The sequence below is a fragment of the Rhinatrema bivittatum genome, chromosome 2 (genome assembly GCF_901001135.1).
Source record: "Rhinatrema bivittatum chromosome 2, aRhiBiv1.1, whole genome shotgun sequence".
Taxonomy (NCBI): domain Eukaryota; kingdom Metazoa; phylum Chordata; class Amphibia; order Gymnophiona; family Rhinatrematidae; genus Rhinatrema; species Rhinatrema bivittatum.
Genome location: NC_042616.1, coordinates 136,693,608 through 136,719,570, shown reverse-complemented (window position 1 = coordinate 136,719,570; position 25,963 = coordinate 136,693,608). Strand labels below are relative to the sequence as shown.

The window sequence follows — 25,963 nt, the reverse complement described above, 5'->3', positions numbered from 1 at the left end:
ACTCTAGCCAACAGGCACTGTAGCTGGTCACTGAATCTCGTTGTTCTTAAACTCTCATTTACTACCTTCTTTCTGTGTGCCATTCCTCTGCTTCCTAAAACATGAACAATATCTGCTGCCACACATGCATGCAGTACTGGAGAAATAGAAACAGAAATGCATTTCCTTCTGTACCATGCAAAATCAAAGATATTAGAGATGCTGCACATTCACATTCCCAAAGCAGACATTTTTTAATCACTAAACCAAAAGAAAAAGGCTATGGGGCCGATGCAATACGGTGTGTTCAGCCAAGCGTACTGTTAAACCAGCAGTCGGACGTGGGATAAATAGGCGCTAATTCACCCCCTAATGCAATAGAGGGATTAGCGCCTATTTAACCCGCGTCGGACACAGAGTGAATGTAATAGCGCTCATCACATGCAAATGTATGTGAATGAGCCTATACTCATTCACTCCCAATGCAAAAAGATAAATGTGCGTCTCAGACGCACATTTATCACTCAGATATTAACGCCTGCCTGGAGCAGGTGTTAATAGCTGAGCGCAGGTAAAAGAAGTACATAAAAGCAGAAAAAACTGCTTTTCTGTACTTCTTTTTTAAAGTTAAAAAAAAAAAACAGCAGACCGCCAAGTTATGAAAACCAACGCCGGTAAACTCGGCATCGGTTTTCATAACGGCCATCTGCCAGTAATGAAAATGGCCGCCAATAAACTCAGCGGCCGTTTTCATTACTGGCAGACAGGCAGCCGTGGCGGGTCGCACTAGGAAGGAGGCGCTAGGGTCGCTTGCGATCCCCTAATTTAAATATTGCATGGCGCCCCCCTTTGGGGCACCATGCATGCGTTAAGAGAGCGAGCGCTGACTGTTCAGCGCCCGCTTTCTACGCGCCTTTATTGCATCGGCCCCTTTATTTTTCTACTTTTGTTGTCTAGACATTTTGGAACCTCAAATAACAACCCTTTCTCAGAACAATGAGGGTTCAGCAGCTCCAACAGACCTCCCACCCCACACTCAAATGGTTGATGAAGGGGATTCAGTGTCCCCAACATAAGACTTCCCTCTGAAATATACAAACAAAAGAATGATGATGAGGGCTTAGTAGCATTAACATAACCCTTCCTGCTCCCCTCCTACTACTTTGTCATCTCCCACTGCTTACACACCTACCCTCCCCCTGGGATCCTCTTTGTCTCTCCAGCTCCCTCCTCACAGCAGGCAGGCTGAATACCCTTTCCTTTCCCCAGGGGTCCAGCATCAGGTCCTCTTCTCCCCACCTCACTTCCCAGCCCAGGCGGCATTCTCTCTTTCACACAGTTCTTTCTCCACACAGAAGAAAGGGCAAAGGGAGGAGGCACGGAGATGGCACCAGATGACGACAGGGTAATTCAAGCACTTGAAAGAAAAGGAGCCACTAGTGCTCGTTTCTGGCATGTACCCTCTAAAAAAAAAAGGTCCTGGTTCTGTTTTACCCATTGATAAGTCTGTTTGGAACATTCCAAGAGGAAAGAATGGAAAACTTTGGAACAAAAAAAAAAAGAAATCAGCTAAAGAAGTTTTACTGCTCCATATCCTTAGAAATGCCACAATAGAGTAGAAAGATGTTCTGTCATGGTAACTTGTATTCAGCAAGTACGAGCACGCTGGTGAAAAATGTAATCTGGGACAGGGTCTGCTGCTTTCATCCTCATCTGGAAAGCAGCTGAAGCAGAAACAGGAATAGAAAGAAAGCAAATACTCTGCTTCCATCTAATGTTTGAACAGCATCGCAGAATAAACAGTAAAATTACGGCCTGGCTTTAAATTGGAAGTCTGATAAATGTTTTTTATAAGTAAGTTACAGAAAGGGCAATTAAACCCAAAGGCTTCCAGGTAAGCTGTCAAAGCCTGTCTGCGACAAAGCTAAGACAAATCTATTGGGCTGGAACGTAATGTTAAAAATAAAGGTACAGTGCATTGCTTAACAGTATATTGCGTATTAGAAATTATCAGTGATCACTAACAATAATATAATAATGCAGTAAATGATCATTGAATGTCTTTATAGCCATACAAATAAATAAACATGCATGCAGTTGCCTCTGGGAGAGAATAGTCATGCTGCTTGTTTGACACTTCTGTAGGGCATGGCATATTTTGAAGTAGAATGCGCAAGGAAGGAACAATATTAAAAGTGTTACTTGAGTAAGTTAATTAGAATGCCTGAAGGCTAGAAAAATAATAGGACTTGAACGAGGGCACAGAGAAGGTCATTAGAGAGGGTCAGCATTATAACCCAGTTTAAATCCTGTCCCCTCTTTCATTTCCATACTCTAACCACTGTACTACAGTTCATTTTTTATAAATTCCCATATTTTAAACCATCTGAGAAAGAAATGGAGTCTTGTGGTTAAAGCACAGGACTGGGAATATACAGGGCAGATTCTGGCTCCTGTGCTATCCCTGATTGCCTTGTGATGGGCAAGTTACTTCACTGGTAGCTAGGTTTGACAGCTTCTATGTATGGCCAAGTCCCAAAGCTAAGAATGTCAAGCAGCATTGTGTGAGTTATCAAGAAGGCTCGACATCCCTTTTACATGTTGCTAACACTAATTTGTTATAGGTTTGCTTGATTTTGAATGTAAATATTACTACCCTTATCATAAGGCTTGGGGGTAACTGCATGGAGCAGGAGTTACTACCTTTAAGAGAAACATGTGAGTATCCTTCACGGAGTGGCAGATACTACCATAAGAAGCTTGCTGGGCATACTGGATGAACCTTATGGTCCTTTTCTGCCATCATTACTATGTTACCATGTTATAATTGGTTGGTATTATTAATACTACTAGTAATAATAATGATGATGATCACATTCATAGTTATTATTATTACCAACATTATCCCTTCTCTGCTGTCGTCTTTCAGATGAATCCATGCTGAGTGCTTGCCATCAAGAATGGCTCCCATATCTCACGGGTGGTTTAGGAAGTGTTATAATTATAAAACATGTTGGGATCCCATTTTAATCAATTGTGCTAGGTATGCACATTTTTAGTAAGTGTTGATATTGCACTATTCCCCAGGACATCTCTGGTGTGCTGCAGAATGTTTATGAATACATAGTCTTTTCCCGGACGTGGACTGCATTTGTTGCTCATTATGTCTGGGCAAAGCTGTACTGGGAGTGCGTAGATTTTGCTGCTTACAATGTGTTTTTTAGAAACAGTGTGAGGATAATATCTTCAATTGTTTCTTCATGGTGGTCTATTTTACACTAACTGGTACCAGACAAAACAGCACTTCCTCAGCCTGTCTGCATTTCCAAACTCTGATTATTTTTTACAGATAATATTCCACTTTACTGACCACAAGGCTCTGTAATAAGATACCAGAGAGTTCTCTAAACTGCTGTTTCTGCAAAAATTTATACAGCTTTTTTTCTCCCCATATATTCTCACTTCTGCTACAGAACCTAGAAGGGCTTGACACAAATTGTCTATTTCCAGGAAAATTAACCTAAGTAAATCTAATTAGTGGCAAATAGAAGCAGCTGTCCAAGTTGTTATTGAAAGACGTGGACCACAGATACTACCACAAATAGAAATCTAAGAGATGTAGACCTCATTCAATTTTCAATTTTCAGAAGACTGAGTAATGAAGGAACTCTAAAGCTAAAAGTAGACAAAACAATGGAGTCGGGTGGGATATATCTGAGGGTCTTAAGGGAGCTTAGGGAAGTTCTGGCAATTGCCCTGTTTGACCTTTTCAATGCTTCTGTAACTTCCTCTTCGATTGACTCCCAGAATATAGGGGCACACAACAGTCCCTGGTGGGGGGGGAGGGGGCACTGCCTCTCCCGAATGTCACCTCTCTGCATCATAGTCTAAAACTCCACAGTATACCACTGGGGTTCTGGGGTTTTCCGGCAGGAAGGGTGACAATTCTCCAAAGCCTCTTCCACAGTCTCTTGAATCTCTCACAGATTGGTACTCACGGCTCAGATATCCCAACCTGAAGGCACTTCTTTGTAGAAGAAACAAGCTTGACATTTCCTAGCGTGTAGACAGATGGACTCAGGACCAGTGGCTTTATGCTCCCCTGCCAGCAGATGGAGACAGAGCAGGCTGAAGTCACAGTGTCCCCAGCCTGCCAGTGTTCTCCATCTCCAGCAGATGATGGACGTGCATCTCCCTATGAGGATTGCTTCGAGATTTTGGAAGGAGAAATGAGAAATTCAAAATTCAGGAAAAGAAAGCCCCGCTCTCCTGCAGTGATACCTAAAGGTCCCTCCCCCAGTTGAGAATTCCTGAGACAATTTCCATGGTCCCTCAGAGGTGTGCCTTGGTCCGGTAGCCGGTTCCTGGCATGGACTTAGCTGCTTGTACAGCTGAAAGGCAGCGGGTGCAGAAGGCTGAGTGCAGCGGTGACAGCAGATGCCCTCTCCCACCGCAGCCGGAGACTGTCTCTGTGCTCAGGCGGTAAGTGCTGAGCTCCAGTCAATTAAAAAAAAAAAAAAGAAGAAGAAAAAGAACTTTACCTACAGAGACAGTTAGAGGGTTTTTAGGCCTTCCTTCAGTCTCCGTGCTTGGTGCGCAGTTCCGACATTGTTCCTGCTCCCGTTGGGGTTAGGGGAACTGGGCAGCCTGATAGGTTGAGCGGCTCAGGTGGGCTAGGCCCCACGGTAGGCTTTTCTCGGCATGCTGTGTGGTAGGCTGTGGCAGCGTTTTTGCGTGCTTGTCCATGCTTTCTGCCCTCTACAGAATGTCAGTGTGCACAGTGCGTTGGCTCTGCACACTGTTCTAGGCATGACTTTTGTGCGTAGAACTTTTTTGAGCGTGGTGATATGCTCCAGCAGGACACACTAGTGGTGCATGCGCCTTGCCGTGCTTATTACTGGGGCATCTATAAGAACATAAGATATTGCCATGCTGGGTCAGACCAAGGGTCCATCAAGCCCAGCATCCTGTTTCTAACAGAGGCTAAACCAGGCCACAAGAACCTGGCACTTACCCAAACACCATGCTACTGATGCAATTAATAGCAGTAGTTATTCCCTAAGTAAACTTGATTAATAGCAGTTAATGGACTTCTCCTTCAAGAACTTATCCAAACCTTTTTTGAACCCAGCTACACTAACTGCACTAATCACATCCTCTGGCAACAAATTCCAGAGCTTTATTGTGTGTTGAGTGAAAAAGAATTTTCTCCGATTAGTCTTAGATGTGCTACTTGCTAACTTCATTGAATGCCCCTAGTCCTTCTATTATTCGAAAGTGTAAATAACCGATTCACATCTACTCGTTCAAGACCTCTCATGATCTTAAAGGCATCTATCAAATCCCCCCTCAGCCGTCTCTTCTCCAAGCTGAACAGCCCTAACCTCTTCAGCCTTTCCTCATAGGGGAGCTGTTCCATCCCCTTTATCATTTTGTTGCCCTTTTCTGTACTTCTCCATCGCAACTATATCTTTTTTTAGATGCGGCAACCAGAATTGTACACAGTATTCAAGGTGCGGTCTCACCATGGAGCGAAACAGAGGCATTATGACATTTTCTGTTTTATTAACCATTCCCTTCCTAATAATTCCTAACATTCTGTTTGCTTTTTTGACTGCTGCAGCACACTGAGCCGAAGTTTTAAAGTATTATCCACTATGATGCCTAGATCTCTTTCCTGGGTGGTAGCTCCTAAGATGGAACCTAACATCGTGTAACTACAGCAAGGGTTATTTTTCCCTATATGCAACACCTTGCACTTGTCCACATTAAATTTCATCTGCCATTTGGATGCCCAATCTTCCAGTCTTGCAAGGTCTTCCTGAATGTATCACAACCCGCTTGTGATTTAACTACTCTGAATAATTTTGTATCATCCGCAAATTTGATAACCTCACTCGTCGTGTTCCTTTCCAGATCATTTATAAGTATATTGAAAAGCACCGGTCCAAGTACAGATCCCTGAGGCACTCCACTGTTTACCCTTTTCCACTGAGAAAATTGACCAGAACTCCAGAAAAACTATAATATCTTCAAAACTTCAAACTGTCTCCCACTTTGCTGTTTGCTGGGCGCAAACACATGGATCCAGTCCTTTCCTCAGGAGTCGATCCAAAAAACTCCTCTCTCAAAATCTCTTAATCTCCAAAGCTTCTTCGCTTGATTAGGCCTTGAGGATCTACCCAAGTCTTTTTCTACAAAAACCCTCCTCTAGTTGTGAGATCCAGGGATGATCTCCTAACCCATAGACTTTCTCCTTCCTTTTCAATATCTCTGCCACCAACCCTCTGGCTTTCTCTTATCCCTCTGACTACTGCACATGCTCAGTGGTTATCTATAGCACTGGGATCCATCCCAGAAAGAGGATGGCACAAAATCTGGGGAGGTGCAGAAAATGCAAACACTATCTACAAAAATTCCCACCATCACCACTGGAAAAATAATAGAGCGGGTTCTAATTCGCACTGCACACAGATCCCTCCAAATGCTGCATACAAAGGACCCGTGCTCATCGAGCCCGCAGCTGCTTTAACATGATACGAATTGGTGCAGGAGGGTGATAGCATCATGCTGGATTCTTTCCCACGCAAGCTCAGGATGACTGACCTGTTCCCTGAGACAACAACCAAATGGGAAAGTCTGCAGGAAGAGGACTCGGATCAGATGTTGCAAGTCCAGAGTTAGGAGGGCTCCGGCATCCAAGCATCGCTTTACAAGGGCCCTGTAATTTTGATTTAGCAATCCATCTATAAGGGCTTCAATACTATACAGAAAGAGTTCTGCAAAGTATTGTAGACCTGAAAGAAGTCATCCAAACCCAAACTGCTGTACTGATTCAAACCTCTGAATGCCTTTAAAGCTCTGTTGCCAGCCTAAAGCACTACAATCATAGTCTTCAGGCATCAATGGGTGCCCAACCACCAAACTGACTCCCAGTCATTCAATCTCATCCACTTCATCCACTTTCAGGAAACAGCGGAAGACACATTCTTGTAAATAAGCTTTCAGACTCTAATATGAATTGCCATCTAAGCGTCGTTCGGCAACCATGAACAAGCTCAACCATCTTGAGCATAGTAATTTCATAATTCAAATATGTTTGTGACAGTGTTTACCAGCCTCTGCAGGTTCATCTCTGTTTTGAGTATAGTTCTTTGTTAATTGTATGTTTTATTGTAAAGCTATTTAGAACACTGGATATTGCGGCCTATAAATATGTTATTATTGTATTTACTTATATATATTAAAGTATTTATAGGCCGCTTTATCCATTGTTCTGAGCGGCTGACAAACTAATAAATAAATGTCGCACAGGAGCATCTGTGTCAGAGGCCATTCATCCGAGATGGAAAGGTTGGACAGGAGCATTAAAGTTTTGGTGAAAAGAGGCTACTTTCTCACAATCCTTCCTAGTTCAAACTCTATATCTTTAGTGAAGTACTCACTGCTCATCTGCTGCAGCCTTAGCCAGGATTATAGTGCAATGTCTTCACCTACACAGGGCAACACTTGTCTTGCTACTTGTTGGATCCATCACAGGAAAGACCCTGTAGGACATTGAACACAGACTAAGAACAGTTAAGGAGCAACTTTCAAACTGTGCAGTTTGGCACCCAGTCCATGGGTACCTTGTGGACTTTGACTCAATGTCCAAAGTTAAAAACAAGTGCATATTTGCTTTGAAATTTGCCATAGGTGCAATGTTCCAGCAGACATTTGTACCTGCTTTTTCTGTGGAAAATAACATATGTAGGTTTGAAAATACAGTGCATGCTATTTTTCTCCCCTGCCCCACACGCATCCCTGGGAGTGCCTCCTTTAGATGGGACTCATGTATTGTATGTACTGGTATCTGCATAGATGGAGGGCAATTTTCTGACAGTTGATTGTCTAAACCTCCTTGGTCTCACACCCCCCAGCCCAGTCTATCATCGTCGCTCGATCCTGGGTTTCTGCTCCTCATACTGACCCTTCTGGGTTGTAAGGTGCCACTGCTTAAACAAAATTCATCTTAAGACCTCATTTCCCATCATTCTCTTCTCTAATGCTTTTCTTCTGAACATTTCCAAGACATATCATGCTGTTATGACATTATCATTAACAATACCATGACCGGAAAGCTTCTTGACTGCCTTCTTCCTCCCACCCTGCAGCCCCCACCACCAATCACTTCCTAAATCTCTTTCAGCCCCTGATTCATTTATTCTTCCTATGGCGACTGCTGATCCTTTTGGCTTCTCCTGTTTGTCTTTCTACCCATCACAACTGATCTTGTTCTTCAGCCTCTGGCAGTTTCATGCTCTTGGAACAGATGTCTGGCAACATACACCTATCCATCAGTATTTTCAAAAACCAAAATATGCTTCACCTTTTCTCCTCAACCTTTTAGCTTTCCCTCTTCTGTCTTTCTCCCAGGGTACTTTGTAGCTTTCTTCCTTATCTCCAACTTTGTTTCCTTTCTAGTCTCAGTTCATCTTCTCATGGATAAATGCTTTTTTTGTTTTGTATGGTGCTTTGGATAAAGATCCCATTTAAATATGTAATAGTAACAGACGGAATGATTATTATCCAGGTTACAGAGAATAAACTACAAAATTCTTTTCCACATCAACAGAGCTCTTGCTAGCATGGAATGAACTCTTGCCATTCTCAAAATTATTGTACCTGTCAATTTTATATGAACTTAGACAGGTTTGGGTTTGGCAGTGATGTACAGAAAACAACTGTTTTTAATGGGTCCAACTTCTTGCACTTCCTACCTCCTAAATGTGTTCCTTCAAGAGAAGAGAAAAAACTGCCTTCTCTTTCCACCCATTCTCCTCATTTACATCCATAATTTATTCTTCAAAATGTAAGTTTAAACTCTCAATAATGCTGTCTAAATTTCAGTTTTATTAGAGAAAGACTCATGCATGTATTTTTTTTATAAAGATAATCAAGCACACTTACGTTAAATCATCACTGTTTGCACCTTCTACTCATTAAGTATATTGATGGAAATGCAACAGAAGAAGTCATGAAAAAGTATTATCAGAAGTCAGAGGTTTTCGTTGTTATGTGTAATTTTGTTCCTCCTCAATACTTTCATTTTTACAAGCATCCTTTCCTCCTTTATTGGCATCAATATTTCCTTATTTAAGTGCAGCACAGGGCTTTTCTGTAGAATTTTGTTGAAATGATCAAGCTAGAAAACCCCTGAAAAGTTTACCTTTTGCTGACTAGTGTGATTTGACCTGGTAGCATAATACATTTTCTTAGCAATAATAAGAGTTTTCACACACAGATACCAGAGTTATCAACAACACCTCCATTTCTCTCTCTCAGGAAAACTACAACATTACAATTTTACATTTTTTTTTTTTTTGTAGAGAACAGTAAGATTTTATTAGCCAAGTTTACAGCAAATAACATATATTTCCCGCCTTCATAGTGCTGCTATTGTTTCCATTATCAAGATTTACTGGGACTGGTAAGTAAAATGCAGCCTAGTTTACAAATGGCCAAATAGTAAAAATAAAGCATTCACAATCTAATGAAGTTCTATAATACAATTCAAAATGCTTTTGGATGCAAGGACAAGGGTAATAAAACATTTGCTTTTAAATATAATTTGAAATGCATTCACAGCATACTGCAAGAAAAACAAAATATTCTACATTGCTAAGTATTAACATCCATCATTCTGCATTCTTAACGTTAACCTTTTCTGCTGTTTTCCTTCATTTAAATACCAACCCACTGAATAATCACAATGTTTATAATCAGCTGTAGCAAATAAGTATGAGATTGCCATGGGACATAAGCCTACCCGGATGCACTTTTAATAAATGTCAGCCCCAGAGGAGATTTGAAGATCAGAACTCTAACACTTGGCATGTGATATTTAACCACTTTCAATTATTTGAACATTGTTTCTAGCAATCTGTTAATTTTTATTTATTCTTGATGCCTTTTTTTTTTTTCCAATCAGAACTTCTATCTTGCATACAAAGGAAAGGACGCAGGCAAGGAAATGAATGAGAAGAACAAAGAATCCTTACTGGAGGTAAAGCCCAGCATTGGTGATAAAGCTGACCTTGACTGGCCAGGGCTAGTGACTGGACATAAACTTCTTGCTTCTTGATCAGCCTGTAAAGTGTAGGTATTTTTTTATTCTGCTGACACTTTAATAAACAACAAAAATTGGACAATGGCAAGTAGCGAATGCCTTAAAACTAGCGATAATTAAGAGATGGCACATTCCTGAGCAGCGAGACATGAAACGGGCAGTGGAAGGCCAGGTTCAGTAGCTGAGGCCTCCGAATGGCAGCACCTTATGACGTGTCCGCTCCAATTGTGTTCCCTCTTTTCTACAGAGGGAAACCACTGCATAATCTGGTTTTCATGCTCCCTGCATGCCCAGATGCATGACTTGCAAAAAGTGGATAAAGTAAAGTCTATGCTAGGATACCCGGGGCTTCAAGAAGACTCAAGAATGACCACAACAATTTCTTTCCATCATAACCTTTCTGAGGGCAAATTTCAAACCCATTTAAGTGGATAAATAGCAATTAACCGAGGCAAATTGGCCTGACTGAAAATTTCCCTCCATTACAGCAGCTAGAGATTTGCGAGGAGGTCATAGTGTGCATACTTTTATCCGCATTAAAAGGGGCTTTCCTTTGGGTGTGTTTAGGTCATGCACGTACGTATTTTCAAAAGTGTGTGTGCTCTTTTCCCCCTCTTACCCATCCACAAAAAAGAACAAGTGCAAAGTATACAGGCAGCCATAACATGCAGAATTTGTGTAAATTTTCAAAGGGCAAGTACTTGAAAATTTAGATAAAGTATGTACGTTAAATTCCCTCATATAGGGGTTGATTTCCAAAACTTACGCGCGCGCGTCCATGTGCGCACATTACCTGGCATGGACGTGTGATTTTATAACATGCGCATGCTCCAATTAAGGAGCGGACTGGGAGGGAACTTTCCAACCCCCTAGCCTAACCTCCCTTCCCCTATCCTGCCCTCCCCCTATCCTAATAACCCCTAATTTTACCTTTTGCTTCTGCCAAGGAGCAGGAGGAAGTTGTGCAAGCCTGCACCCTGCCGGCACGCAATCCCCCGGCACAGTGGCCATTTACCTCTGTGCCAGACACCTCTAGCCCCCCCCCCCCCCCCAGACTGCCCCTTTTTAAAGCCCCGGGACTTACATGCATCCCGGGATTTACGCACACAGGGGTTTGAAAATCTACCCCATAGTTTGCAACTCTGAGGACTATTTAATGGATTGCCTTCTTTATAGCCAAGAAAAAGCATCAATGTTTAGTTCCAAGAAGCTACATAATACTCAGTGGGTAATTTACTGAACCTGACAAGAATAGAGCACTTGAAGAAAGTAGAATGGTCAGAAGTCATTATATCTGGCATGCGTATGAAGCTCTTGATATGTAGTAAAATACATTGTGTCCTGCTTCAATGTGTTACGGTCCCGGGCTATGCCCTGGTCCCTCCACTCACCTCGGGCCAGCCTGGGCTGCTGAAGCACCTCCCCGCTCAACTAGGCCCGATCCTAGCCTCTGCCGCGGCGCTCCCTCCGTGAGGGAGACGCCGCCGATCCGACGTGCCTGGCCCCGCCCCCTAGGCGCACGCACACGGAGGGGCTCAAGATTTAAAGAGGTATTTAAACCCTGCAGCTAGACCTATACTTTGCCTTGCAACAAGGTACACTCTCTGTTGAGAGCTACTAGTTGCTGCTTTCGTCTTCTGGCTTCCGACTACTGGCTTCTGACTCTGGCTTCCGACTACTGGTTTCTGACTCTGGCTTTCTTCCAGGAGGCCTCCTAAGTCCAAGCAGCTCAGGTCCTCATGAGCTCCTCTCGGGGGGACTGCGGGCTTCCAGTGGTGAAGTTCCAGTTGGCCTCCTGGCTTCAGTTCTACTCTTCTTGATCCTCTGGAACTCCTTCAGACACTGGTCCACAGGAGACCACATGTAAGTCCAAGCGGCTCGGGTCCTCATGGGCTCCTCCTGAGGGGACCTCGGGCTTCCAGTGGTGAAGATCCCTCCAGTCTCCTGTTCAGTGCCGCCGCCCGGCTTCGATATCCACTGTGGGCCTTCTCATGGTGAATCTTCATCTGTCCCAGCCGGCTCAAGGGTCCACAAATCCATCGACCCGGCGGACATGGCTGGCTTAAAGGCCATCCCCGGAATTGCCCAACATCTGCAGCAACAGCAAATCTGTCTAGATGCCCTGATGCAGACCGTAGAGAGATTGGCCAATTGGATTGATGGTACACCTGAACTGGTACCTCCTGTGCCAGTTGCCATGGCCGACCCTGGACCCACGACGTCCACACAGCTGCCGGCACCCTCACGGTATTCGGATAAGCGAAGTACTGCCGCGGATTCCTCAATCAGTGTTTCATCTGATTCAATTTGCTGCCTTCCCAGTTTTCGACGGATCAGATTAAGACCAGTTACATTATTTCCTTGTTGGACGGGAAGCCCCTGGCCTGGGCTTCTCCGCTATGAGAGCGTAAAGATCCCCTTCTAGGAAATCTGTAACAGTTTGTCTCTGCCTTCCGACATATCTTCGATGAGCTCTCTCACAGGCCCACTGCCGCCTCTGAGGTATTTCAGCTACGCCAAGGCAACCAGTCCCTTGCCGAGTATGTGGTGGAATTCTGTACCCTTGCAGCCAAGCTTGACTGGGGGGATGACAGCCTCTACGGTATATTCTTGGAAGGTATCTCTTCAAGACTCCAAGACGAGCTAGTGGCAAGAGATCTCCCAGATGACCTGAACAGCCTGATTGATCTGGCTAGACGGTGGACTGCCGTATCCAACGCCATTTTCGGGAAGGGAGGTCTGGTCATAAACCCAGTAACTCTGGGCATACATTTCCCCGACCGGTCCCCTCCTCCTCTGCCTCTCCCGGAAGCCAAGATGTAGAGCCTATGCAGTTAGGTCGAGGTCCCATCTCGCAGGAAGAGAGGAGACGATGCCACGCTCAAGGTCTGTGCCTATATTGTGGTGGCAAGGGGCACTTCCTAGCCCAATATGGTGAGCGGCCAGGAAACGCCAGAACCTAGGGATCAATGGGGAGCTGACCCTAGGTAATACATGTTCCGCCTCCTCATGTACTGTACCGGTTACCCTTGTCTACCCTGGGGGTACGTTTGATATGCTGGTTTTGGTTGACTCCGGAGCCGAAGGGAATTTCATTCTTGCAGACCTTGTCCAGCAGTTGCATTATATCTGGCAACCCCGAATTCCTCCGATCCGGGTATCTTTGATTCACAGTACTCTCCTGCCGGGGAGCATCACTACCTGCACCAAGCTCTTGGTCATTCATACTGGCCTCCTGCATGTGGAAGAGATCTCCTTTCTTATCCTGGAGAAATCCGTGCACCCCATCATCTTGGGCTTACCCTGGCTACAGAAACATTCCCCAGTCATACAATGGGATACCCTTCAGATCGTAGCTTGGGGCCCATCTTGTTTTGAATCCTGCCTGATGCATATTCCTCATCCCAGTGTGCCTCTCTTGACCACACCCATGGCTCTCCTGCCACAGTACCAAGACTTTGAAGATGTCTTCTCAAAGGAGAAGGCTGAACTTCTCCTGGAACACTGGCCCTTTGACTGTGCCATTAACCTGGTCCCAGGCACTACGCCTCCTAGGGGGCAGGTTTACCCATGGTCACTTCCGGAAACTCGGGCCATGTCTTCATATATTCAAGAGAATTTGGACAGAGGTTTAATTCAGCCCTCTAACTCCCCTGCCAGGGCCGGGTTCTTCTTTGTGGCCAAGAAGGATGGGTCACTGCGATCCTGCATCGATTACCGCAGTCTCAACGCCATCACGCGATTGGATAGGTACCCTTTGCCTCTGATTCCAGAGTTACTAGACCGGCAGCAAGGAGCGAAGGTCTTTACCAAGTTGGACCTCCGGGGTGCCTACAATTTGGTATGGATACGACCCGGTGACGAATGGAAGACCACCTTCAATACTAGACGGGCACTACGAATATTTAGTCATGCCCTTTGGCTTGTGCAATGCCCCTGTGGTCTTTCAAAACCTCATGAATGAGGTCTTGAGGGATATGTTGCATACCTCGGTTATAGTGTACCTCAACGACGTGTTGATATTTATTTATTTAACTTCTTTTAATATACCGATGCTCAAGACAAGTCTTATCGTACCGGTTTACAATAAACTGTGGGAAAAACCAATTAACACGGATAGAGAAAGACAAAGTTACAATAAACAGGGAGTGTAAAACATGGTCATTAGAAGAGAAGAAGTAGTTTAAACAAGAGCAATAACTCAGATAGCAAAACATATTTGGTTAACATGGAAGTGTTGAACTTAGCAGGTAATTAAATAAGCAGTGTCTAGCATAAGAGTTCCTTTGTGGAAGGAGCAGAGGAGGCAACCGATGGGGGCAATGGGAGGGCAGGGACTAGAAAGGGGTGGGAGGGAGGTAGTGGAGAACAGGGATGGAGGGTAATACCGGAGAGGTGAGATGAGTCAGTGCTGGTTGTTGAGGCTCCTTCAACGGTATGCTTGAGCGAACTTGATATACTCTAAGGATTTGCCCACGCACTGAGTACAAGTGCGGCAATACTACAGAAACTTCGGGACAATGGTCTCTTTGCCAAGTTAGAGAAGTGCCAGTTCGAGCAGGAATCCTTGCCATTCCTCAGATATATAGTTTCATCCATGGGTTTCCATATGGATCCTGATAAAGTGGCGGCCATTCGGGATTGGCCACAGCCAGTAGGGGTCAAGGCCCTACAAAGCTTCCTGGGCTTTGCCAATTTCTATCGCCAGTTCATACCCCATTACTCCTGGATGGTAGCACCACTTACGGCCCTTACCAGGAAGGGTGCCGAAGCAAAGAATTGGTCCCAGACGGCAATAGATGCTTTCCAGAAGCTGAAGGAAGCCTTCCTCCTTGATGTCTGTCTCCACCATCAAATCCGCAGCGTCAGTTCATCGTGGAAGTAGACGCATCTGATATGGCAGTAGGGGCTGTCCTGAGCCAGTTATCCACGAAAGGCAAATCCCTACCATGTTCCTATTATTCCCGAAAATTCTCTCCGGTGGAGAGAAATTATAGTATCGGCGATAAGGAGCTCCTGGCCATTAAGCTCGCGCTGGAGGAGTGGTGACAATGACTGGAGGGGGCCCAATACCCCATGATCGTCTATACAGATTACAAGAATCTGGAATCCTTGTGCCGAGCCCAACGCCTTAATTCTCAACTAGCCCGTTGTTCACTCTTCTTTAGCTGGTTCAATTTCCTCCTCCGGTGCAGGCCAGCCTCCAAGAACATTAGAGCGGATGCCCTCTCATGCATGGCTGAAACAGAGGATAACCCAGATCCGCCTCATTATATCCTTGATCCAGCCAAAGTCCTTCTTGCAGCTTCGGAGGTGGTTCCTATGGGTAAGATGGTCGTACCCGTTCGCCTGCGCAAGAAGGTGTTGTCTTGGGCTCATGACTCCTTGACCGCAGGGCATTCGGGGGTCGCTCGGACTTTGGATCTGCTGACCGAATATTACTGGTGGCCTCAGGTAAGGAGAGATGTTCGTCTCTACGTCAGCTCCTGCCCAACCTGTGCTTGACAAAAGACACCGACTGCTCGCCCATGGGGGCTCCTTCAACCATTACCTATCCCCACCGAGCCTTGGACCCATTTGTCCATCGACTTCATCGTGGACTTGCCACCTTCAGAAGGGAAAACCGTAATATGGGTCACGATCGACAGGTTTTCGAAGATGGCCCACTTCGTCCCCCTCACTAAGTTACCAATGGCACCTGAGCTCGCTAGCCTTTTCACCCAGCACATCTTTCATCTACACGGACTTCCTCTCCATATTGCCTCCAACCGGGGCTCACAGTTCATGGCTAAATATTGGAGAGCACTCTACAAAAAATGTGGGATCCAGTTGGACTACACGACCACCTTTCATCCCCAAGGCAATGGCCAAGTGGAGCTCACAAACTGGACTTTGAAAGCCTTCCTCCGACCCTTCGTGGGAGACCTACAAGATGATTGGGTGGCTTTACTTCCGTGGGCAGAATTCTCCTACAACCACCATAGGCATTCGGCCACCGGTAGGCCTCCCTTCCAGGTTGTCTATGGACGACATCTCCGACCTCCTTTGCCTTTGCCATTGGTTGTTCCGTCACCAGCCATGCAACTCACAGCTCAACAGCTACCCAGCCTCTGGGGCTCTACCCGGGAGAAACTTCAACGCACGGCAGTCACGTCAAAGAGGTACGCGGACCATCTGCAATGTCCAGCTCCAGCGTTCCGTCCCAGGGACAAGGTATGGTTATGTACCAAACACCTTCACCTGCGGGTTCCTTCTATGCACTTGGCTCTGAAGTACATTGGCCCGTTTCCAGTCACAGAACAAGTGGGTGCTGTCTCCTACCAACTCCACCTTCCCTCTACGCTCAGGGTTCATAACGTTTTTCACGTTTCATTGCTCAAGCCGTTGATCTTGTCCATCTTCCATAACAAGATCCCTGAACCTGCTGCTTTTGGGGCACAGGAGGATGTCCGGTTCCACCATCGCAGATGGAAGTACCTCCTTTCCTGGGAGGGCTACGGTCCTGAGGAGAATACGTGGGAACTATCCTCTAACTTCCTGTACAAGGGTCTTCTCCCCCAGTTCCACTTGGATCATCCTGCAAAGCCCAGGCCCCCAGGAAGGGGGCATAGGAGGGGAGTACTGTTACGGTCCCGGGCCATGCCCCAGTCCCTCCACTCACCTTGGGCCAGCCCGGGCCGCTGAAGCACCTCCCCGCTCAACTAGACCGGATCCTGGCCTCTGCCACGGCGCTCCCTCTGCAAGGGAGACACCGCCGATCTGACGTGCCTGGCCCCGCCCCCTAGGCGCACGCATGCACGGGGGCTCAAGATTTAAAGGAGCCAGTGCGGGAAGAAGTAGGACAGCCCTCGGATGATGTCAGACGCTGCAGGGGTATTTAAACCCTGCAGCTAGGCCTATACTTTGCCTTGCAACAAGGTTCACTCTCTGTTGAGAGCTACTAGTTGCTGCTTTCGTCTTCTGGCTTCCGACTACTGGCTTCTGACTCCGGCTTCCTTCCAGGAGGCCTCTCCTAAGTCCAAGCGGCTCGGGTCCTCAGGAGCTCCTCCACGGGCTTCCAGTGGTGAAGTTCCATTTGGCCTCCTGGCTTCAGCTTACTCTTCTTGATCCTCTGGAACTCCTCTTCAGGTACCGGTCCACAGAAGACCGCACGTAAGTCCAAGCGGCTATAGTCCTCACGGGCTCCTCCTGGGGCAACCTTGGGCTTCCAGTGGTGAAGATCCCTCCGGTCTCCTGTTCAGTGCCTCCTCCCAGCTTCGACATCCACTGTGGGCCTTCTCACGGTGAGTCTTCATCTGTCCCAGCTGGCTCAAAGGTCCACGAATCCAACACAATGATTTTGATGGGTTTAGTCTTTTTATACTATGCAGTTCATGGTATTTGAATTATCCCTTACATTACCTAAAAGATATGAAATGAAAATCATAGGATTTGGTAGACAGCTCTCCTTGCACTCTTTAATATTCTGGCTCTTGCCATTTCGTGTCAGATTGTTTTTCAATCTTGAAATCAACAGCTAGACCTCCCTTGTGAAACAATGTTGAAAGCCTTCCTGAAATCTCCGTAGAACATATTCATCTCTTACTCCTGATCAAGTTCTTTGATCATGCAGTGAAAGAAATTGTTCACAGTTATTTGGCATGATCTTCCACATGGGATTTGCTTTTTTGGGGGGGGGGAGGGGGGGTGGCATTTTCAGGTACAAGAGGTCAGTCTCAAAGGTTAGGGTCTGTGGACTATTAAGGACCCCAGGAATTTATAGCATGGCACTATGGAGCCTTCTAGACACTGGGTCATCTTCAAGTTGCTGGAACCCTTTCATCATCCTCATCACTTTCAATGCCCGAGGGTCAAGGTTAATGGTTCTGTGTCAGATTCAGTTCAGGGCTCTCTGCTTGCATAAGTCTGAATTCACTAGAGCCCTCTGGTAGCTCAGAAAGCAGAGTTTGACAGCAAATTTCAAATGTTTTATACCTAAGGAAAAAAACAATATTTTCCATCATATGGATATAATTAACAGAGAAATATGTTTTTATTAGCAGTCAAGACTCTGAAAACCAATATTTCATATACACATTTAACGATTCACTTTTAAGCATGTGTATCTTGTAAGGAATGTTTATCATCACTGCAGATCAAAGTGGAAATGTCAAAAATAAAAATATAGGACTTGCAATTCAATAAATAAGCAGGTTGTAAGAAACTGAAGGAATCTTAACCAGGAAAACATTGTAAAATTCATCCTAAAAAAAAACGTTTTTCCTGCAACTTGGGGAACATTTTTAAAGATCTTTCTGATGCCATGTAAGCAGTCTTGGGCTTTAAAAGGGGGCTGAAGTACAGAATAATCTGTCCTCCAGCCTTTCTCCAAAGAAAATGCTTTATTTACAGTGAAACAGAACAATAACAGAAACAGCCTGCTTATCTCAGCAGCTTAGATCAAGACTTCCAACATTCACAGTCTCAGTAGGATATCAGCCTTCCTCCACCCCAAGGCCTCCCTGTTCCCTCCAAGGCCTTATCTCTTTATCCCCTGCTCAGGGAAATGCCCTGGGACAGGATTCCCTTCTGGGCTATGCCTTAAGGTGGACCAGGCTAATTGTCTGGTGCTAGTCTGTTAAGGGGGTCTTGATATTCATTCCTTTACAATCATATACTTCAAAACCTCATAAAACATTTGAATATATAAGTTGACATATAGGGAGGCCAACTGTCCTGTTTTTGGAGGAACCGTCCCTCATTATGATAAAAATAATATATTTGTTGTTTTTTTGTTTTCAAGTGAAATAAAATATCCAATTCAATCCATTTTAATGGGGCTTTAAAACTTGCTGTATCACCATATGTGCTCCAAATTGTCCCTTTTGTAACCCCCTAGGCTGAAGTCCTCTTTAGAATACCAGTAACATTGGGGCAAAAGCTTCCTTATTTCCTTCACAGTCCATTGGCCTCCAGATTCTCCAGGATTCCATGAGGGAGGGGAGGAATATTCTCCTAGGCCCTGAGTGTTCTTTCACAGTCTCTACAGCAAATAGTAATAATCACGCTGGATTCCAAGATGAGATATCAATATAATTTTACTAATAAATGATTTTAAAGAGGAGTGTAGTTCTGTGTACAAGTCCATTCTTCATGTAGACCGCAGCACAACTTACTGAGGGTAAATCTGTGACCCTGCTGTCTCTTATTCAATTACCAACCAAATTCCCTCCCAGCTTAAGGGGCAGCTTAAGGGGCAGTTTTAAAGCTTTCTCCATAGGGATCTCTACACTGGCTGCTTGGTGGATCACATTCAATTCCAGGTTTACAATACCTTTGATCAGATGTCTTGGTATTCAAGTCTCATATTCCTTTGGCTCCCTTCATCCCTTGTTGTACCTGAAGGTTACCATTCCCACTCCTTTTCTGAATATTCTTTGGAAATCGTAAGTGGATCTAAACCCGTGGGGTGCCGTTCTTCTCCTTTGCTGCTTCTCTTGAGCATTGGATAGTGGTCCAAGCCTCCCTCCAAACCTCAGATGGGTAATTGAATCTCTCAGAGAGAAAGAGATTCAGAATAGTCTAATAGTACAACACCAATCCACCAAATCCAAAATAGAAGGAAGGGTAGATTGAAATCTTCCTTTACTGAATAAAAAAATAGAATATAAGTTCCTCAAAACATAATGAGAATGAAAAGAAACAGGAACTAAAAAGAAATACTCCTGCATCCTCCAAAACTAATCAAAAGTCCACACACTCTTTAGGGATCTCCGCCTTTTATAGAGGATGGCAGCAACCACTACAGCAATCCACATGGGGAGTGGAAGGATAGATGGTATGCTCCTCTCTACCTGCACTGATGGGATAGTCTTCTCAGTAGAGACCCAGTAAGGCTCTAGACTTTAAATACCATTCAAAAGTTGTCCATCCTACTGCACCTACTTCTGCTTCATCCCTCCACATTGCTTACTTTTCCCCAGCCTGTATGTCCTCCTCACCCCTCTCCACCAGACCAGCCTATTATCTTCGCCCTGGTTCTTCCTTCACCTCTCCCTCCCTCCGTATGCTCTTCCTGTTCTCACCTCTTCCTTCTTCTTGCTCCTCATTTCCTGCTCTTCTCTGGCCCCATGGTTAGGTCCCAGCCGGAATATATTAATTCAGTCATTTACTGACCGTCAACTTCTTTAGTTTTCCACTCAAAGCCACCACCTTTACCTGCCATTTGCCATATAAACTCACTGACAGTAGACTGGGGGAGGAGAGAAAGTTAAAGAGAAGAATAATACATTTATTTTACATGTTGTAACCATTTTTTTGTTTTGTCTAATCCAATTCTTGTTGACTAGGAAAGTTTCTGCGGGACATCGATCATCGTGCCGGAGCTTGAAGGAGCTCTTTATTTAAGAGAAGATGGCAAGAAGTCCTGGAAAAAACGTTATTTTCTTCTCCGGGCTTCTGGAATTTATTACGTCCCCAAAGGAAAGACTAAGGTCAGAAAGTCAAAGGAAACATTTTAACAATAAAGGAATCTGTGAAGGTGAAAGTAAAGAAAAATCCCAGGGTGGAATTTTAAGAACGTGTCTCATATATCTGAGGGTTTTTCCTCTAGTCACAACACTTGTGCAAATATTGAGCTATGACATTTTTAAATCCTTTTGGGTTTTCCATATTTTGTTTTGCAGATAGGTAAAAACATTCTGTTTCTTTTACATTCAGAATTCCAAAACTTGTGTATTGGCATTTTCCTGGGGAAAAGAAATGCTATTACTTTGCCTAGGGTTTCAAGACGTAGGAATCATTTACTAAGGCTTTTCCCCATTCTGTGTCTGTCAGAATAAAACTTGGTAAATAAGGTCCATAGTTTGCAAACAGTCCCTCTTTTAGAAAAAAAGAAAAAAAAAAGTCAAACAGAAGAAATCTGTCATTGTCAAGTGAACTGGGAATCATATTATATTGACTCAAGGTCTGATTTACTAAGCATTTTTTTCCTTAGACACAGAATAGAGAAAAAGCCTTTAGTAAAACAGGCCCTCAGTTTTAATCAGTTTGTGTTTTGGAAGCTTTATGGAAATGCATCACAAACAATCCTTTCCATCACTCTACAAAGTCACCATAATTCCATGGGTGATAGGCTAACAAAGCTATTCAACGTTCAAAAAATATTGTATATTCTTAATTTGTAAAAAGAAAATTAGAACAGTGGTTCATGTACATGCTTTCTTTAAAGAAGGCGTGGAAAAGATTTGATCTAGAGACTGTGAAGCAGTGAATAAATCAGGATGCTTCCTGCCTGTATTGCCTGTTCCCCCACCATTTATTCTGTGTGATCTTGGGAAGGTTACTTTATATCCTTGTGCATCAGTTTACCCAACTGTAATTTGATACCACTGGTAATTAGTTTTGGTTTTTTTTATTCTCTACCTTTATGAGAGCTGGCAGCCACCTCAGACATCACTACCAGCAGCCAGACTTTCTTCCCAAGAGATGGCTAACTGTATATTCTTAAATGTTATGATTTTAAAGCAACTAAGACCATGTTTGAATGAAAGGTAGAATATAATTTCTAATTAATAGTATTATTATTATCAAAGGAATGTGGCCAATCTGCACTTTTCTGTCTGAGTACTATAGGGCAAGGATGATTGTTGTCAGTCCCTGCATTTTAACAAGTTCTGATCATCAGGGCTGGTGCATCCCACAAGGCGAACTAGGCGGTCAACTAGGGCACCAGCCATTAGGGGGCGTGTATAAGAGAGGGGTTCTGTTTGAGTGAATGATGTCAGGGCCAGAGCTGGGGACTGGAACAGGAGGGGAGGGGGGACGGGAAAGGGGCAGCCGCAAGGCAGAAGGTTTGCCTAGGGCCCCTAATACCCTTGAACCGGCCCTGCTGATCATGTAATACATTTTGAGAATCAATGTGCTCACTGGTTATATGCTTAAATACAATTATGGTCAATATTCAAAACTAAACAATTAAATGGCTAACTTGGAATTAGATGGATAACATGGAGTTAGATGGATAACTTGTGAGTTATCCATCTAAATGGCTTTGAATATTGATCTCAATAGAGTTAGAGATGACATAGGCCTTTTATACCACTCTCTTTCCCCATGAAAAAGAAAAGCAGCACAAGTCAGGTAGCTGGGAAGGCCTTAGGCCAGAGCAAAAGACCAGCTGTATACAGAGACATTGATAGGCTTCCCAGGCCCCTGGTCTTTGTAATATTGCATTTTAAAATTGGAAGGGCCATTCAATTCCCACCTTACCCAGGCCCTGTGCAGTTGCAAGGCCTTCCCTGTCAGATGGTGTTGAAAAGAGAAGATTTAACTAACTTAGGAAATTATGCACTAAAGGGCATGAGTGTTAATGCAACATTTGGTATCTTACCTGACATCTTTGTAAAATACATATTATTTGCATGCACATTAGCATTAACATGCAATAATGTAACAGGCATGCAAATAACCCAAATAAAATAAAATTCTGTCCCTCAGAACGCAGTTCAGATTGCAGCTGCCTCCCCTTTCTCCAGATACTACCAACCAATCCACAAAAATGGGGGAAATTGAATCCAATGTCACTACCTATCCCGCATTCCTTTTTTTTTTTTTTCCTTTTTTAAATTTGATAGTTTTTATTGCTTTACTAATGAATCAAATGTTGATCACCCTTCAACCACTTCTTATTCATACATAGCTTTTCACAACCAACATGATTTGCAAAAACATTTTTTTGAAAACCCAAAAAGATTTTGAAAAACCAAAAAATCTTTCGAGGGAGAAAAATGATGTTTCATAAAATTGTTTCAAGGTACCATCCAGGTTACTCTTAATATTTTTTAATCATAAACACCACCGTCCACCCTGAATACCTTTATTGTTTTCTCACATCAAAAAACCATTTTTGTTTCTTTTAAATATTTTTATAAAATGTTGTGAAAAGTCCATGGTAAACCTGAATGTAAATGTCCACCACCACACTAAACATCATTCATGTTTGTTTCTTGTAATGCTTCTTATTAAGCCATACTTAACTTAAAACTGTGATCCTGAGAAATCGATGCAACTGAAGCGTCTTAAGCCCAACAAGGCCCAGTTTCAAATATCATCTTCTTCAGGGGAACCGCTTAACCTCTGCTCATCTCAGTTCTATATCACTGTGAGCGTTTTTTGAATTTAAGCAGAAAGCGGATTGAACAACAGTGATATAGAACTGATAATAATACTAAATATCACAGATGCTAGACAATAACATCTGTGTTTAATTTCTTTTTGCTGGCCCAATAAAAAATATCACAACCTTCAATGTATCCTATTTTTTTACTGGGACCAATGTGACAAATATTTCAAACTATCTGATAAATATTACAATTTGTCCCCCATCCCCTGTGCCAGACATAGCATCAGATCAGAGGCATCATTATATCCACTTTCTGTTCTGATGTGATTATTTTCCCCAAAGTTGGATGGTATAACGAATGGTTCAGTGTATGTCTGCTCAAATCCCCACCTCTAGCCCCAACCTTCTTTAAAACAGTAACCTACTTATCTTTCTACCAGAAACATAAGCCCAGCAATTCATAGTAACTAATCAAATCAATATCACTATTTGTTGTTTTAAAAATAAAAAATCCTGTCAAGGTTTAATACAAATGAACAAAACGTACTGGAATATTTATTTTAGTATTAAAAATAAAACAGTTAAACTGACAGCACTCTTCATACATTGGTTATATAATCCTTTTTTCATTTGCATAAAGAAATATGTGTGCATATACTGAATACACAGTAACAGACATAAAAAAGGGACTACATTAGCACAAGTTTGAAACTTGTGAGAGGTAGTACCAATTGTCAAATCCTTAAGAGCTGATATTCAGAAACTACCTATTCAGCTAAGTTGAGGGCAGGCAATGCTATTTATCCAGTTAACTTAACTCGATATGTAGTGATATTCTGCGAGCGAGAGAGAGAGAGAGAACCTAACATTTATTTATTTATTTATTTAAAAACTTTTTTATACCGGCATTCGTAGAACACATCATGATATTAACATGTCACTTTCCATTTATACTACTGTAAGAGGAGGCACGTTTAGCTCAGAGTGGGGTTTGGGGGGGTTACATACACAGTAGGAGGTACAAACAGGAAAGTACACATCACTGAAGTTTTTTGTCATTTCAATTGATGAAAGGTACAAGAGGAGTTGATTTGTGCAATGCACTCTCTATCTAGCTTGTTGCACTTTCTGCCTAACTTGTTTGAAGATAGGTAGAGAGTGCATTGTACAAATCATCTCCTCGTGTACCTTTCATCAATTGAAATATTAAAGTGATTTTTTTAGTCTCAAGATTTCTGCCAGGGACACAACTGATGAGACAGATGCTGTCAATTTCAGCTGTTGACAGTTCCTATTAGATAATAAAAGCCTAAAATACAAACCAGTCGCAAATGGTGTTTACACGCGAAGCATTTCTTATAGCTTGTTGTACCTTCTTTTTGGGCTTTTGTCAATTTTACATTCTGAAAGTGTAGTCTTACTTAAGGCTTTGCTAATTAACGCATACAATTGCTTGCTCTGCAGTGACACAACCCCATCATAGCCAGAATTAATGAAGTGCACAAAAATCGATGGAACTTAATTCTTTTGTCAGTCCCTGAATGAGTCACAATGAAATCATGTGCATCATTACTGACCTGCCCCTAGCCAAGTCACTGTAAAAATATCTCTGAGCTTAGCGACAGCTGTCGTCTGGGTATTCTGTACGTTTCCATCCCTGCCCAAAGTCACATTGACAATCAAAATAAATTGCTAGTGTAAGTTAAAAGTCTTTCAAATGCCATTGCATTGCCTCTGGGGAGCCCAGGAATGCCAGTTATGATGAAGCCAGAGTACTATTTACATAATTGTGGTAAGAATCAAACCGGGAGTTGTTGACCCCTATTTATTAAGGTGCATTGGTAGACGTTAACCACCAAATTTGGCACTTAATGTGAGTTAAAGCCACGTTAATGCACTTTATTGGAAACACATGAGTAACTTTTAACTAACACAAAAAGCTATGTTTTTTTGCAATGTACATCACATGAAAATCAGCTCATTAATATTAAAATAGATCAGTATAAAATATATGAAGCCTCACAATTTGTATTGAGGCAAATAAGTTAACTGCTCCTCATTAGTGTTATTAACTTTGCTCATTTATTTATTTATCTGATTTTTGACACTTCAAAGAGGATTAAATGCAGGTACTATAGGTATTTTCCTGTTCCCAGAGGGCTTACAGTCTGGGACATTAACTTAAAACAGACATGCGGGCGCACATGTGCGTGCATTTGTCGGCCGCTCCCAAGGCCATGGTCATTTTATAACATACTCTGGAATATGCGCGCATGTTATAAAATAACTGAATGTGTGTACATGTGCGAGCAATTTCAAATTGACGCACGCATGTGTGCACAAATCTCGTGTCTATCGCATATGTGGGGAAATTTTACAAGGGACACGCGCGATACCATTCGCTGTTTTCCAAGTTCATTCCCAGTTCATCCAGTTAACAGATAGGGCTTGCAAACTACCCTAGTTTAAAAGTCTCCCTTTTCCCCTGTTAGCCCCGACCCTTAAAATCCCACTGATGTGCCTAGAATTTTTACATCATCCATACCAGAAGTAGATTTACACAGAAGGAGACCCCGGCATATGCCAGTGTGTGTAAGTATTTTCAGGTTCATCTCTTGGCCAAACCTCAACATGCCCATGCCCTGCCCTCACCCTTTTTGGAAACTATGTACTTGTGTGCATAGTGGGAGATACGTGCATCCTCGGGTGGCTTTTAAAATCCGTTTGGAGCGCACCCGCCTGACATATTCGTGCATCCCCTAATTGATGTGTGA

General features: G+C 43.4%; 1 protein-coding gene across 1 annotated transcript in view; it reads left to right on the top strand.

The window, feature by feature from the left end:
- Positions 1–25,963, top strand: part of APBB1IP (amyloid beta precursor protein binding family B member 1 interacting protein) — a 281,248-nt gene that overhangs the window by 182,992 nt on the left and 72,293 nt on the right. Inside the window, exons 9-10 of the mRNA XM_029588668.1 lie at positions 9,950–10,024; positions 20,416–20,559. Of these exons, the coding sequence (XP_029444528.1) occupies positions 9,950–10,024; positions 20,416–20,559 (219 nt within the window). The remainder of the gene's footprint in view (positions 1–9,949; positions 10,025–20,415; positions 20,560–25,963) is intronic.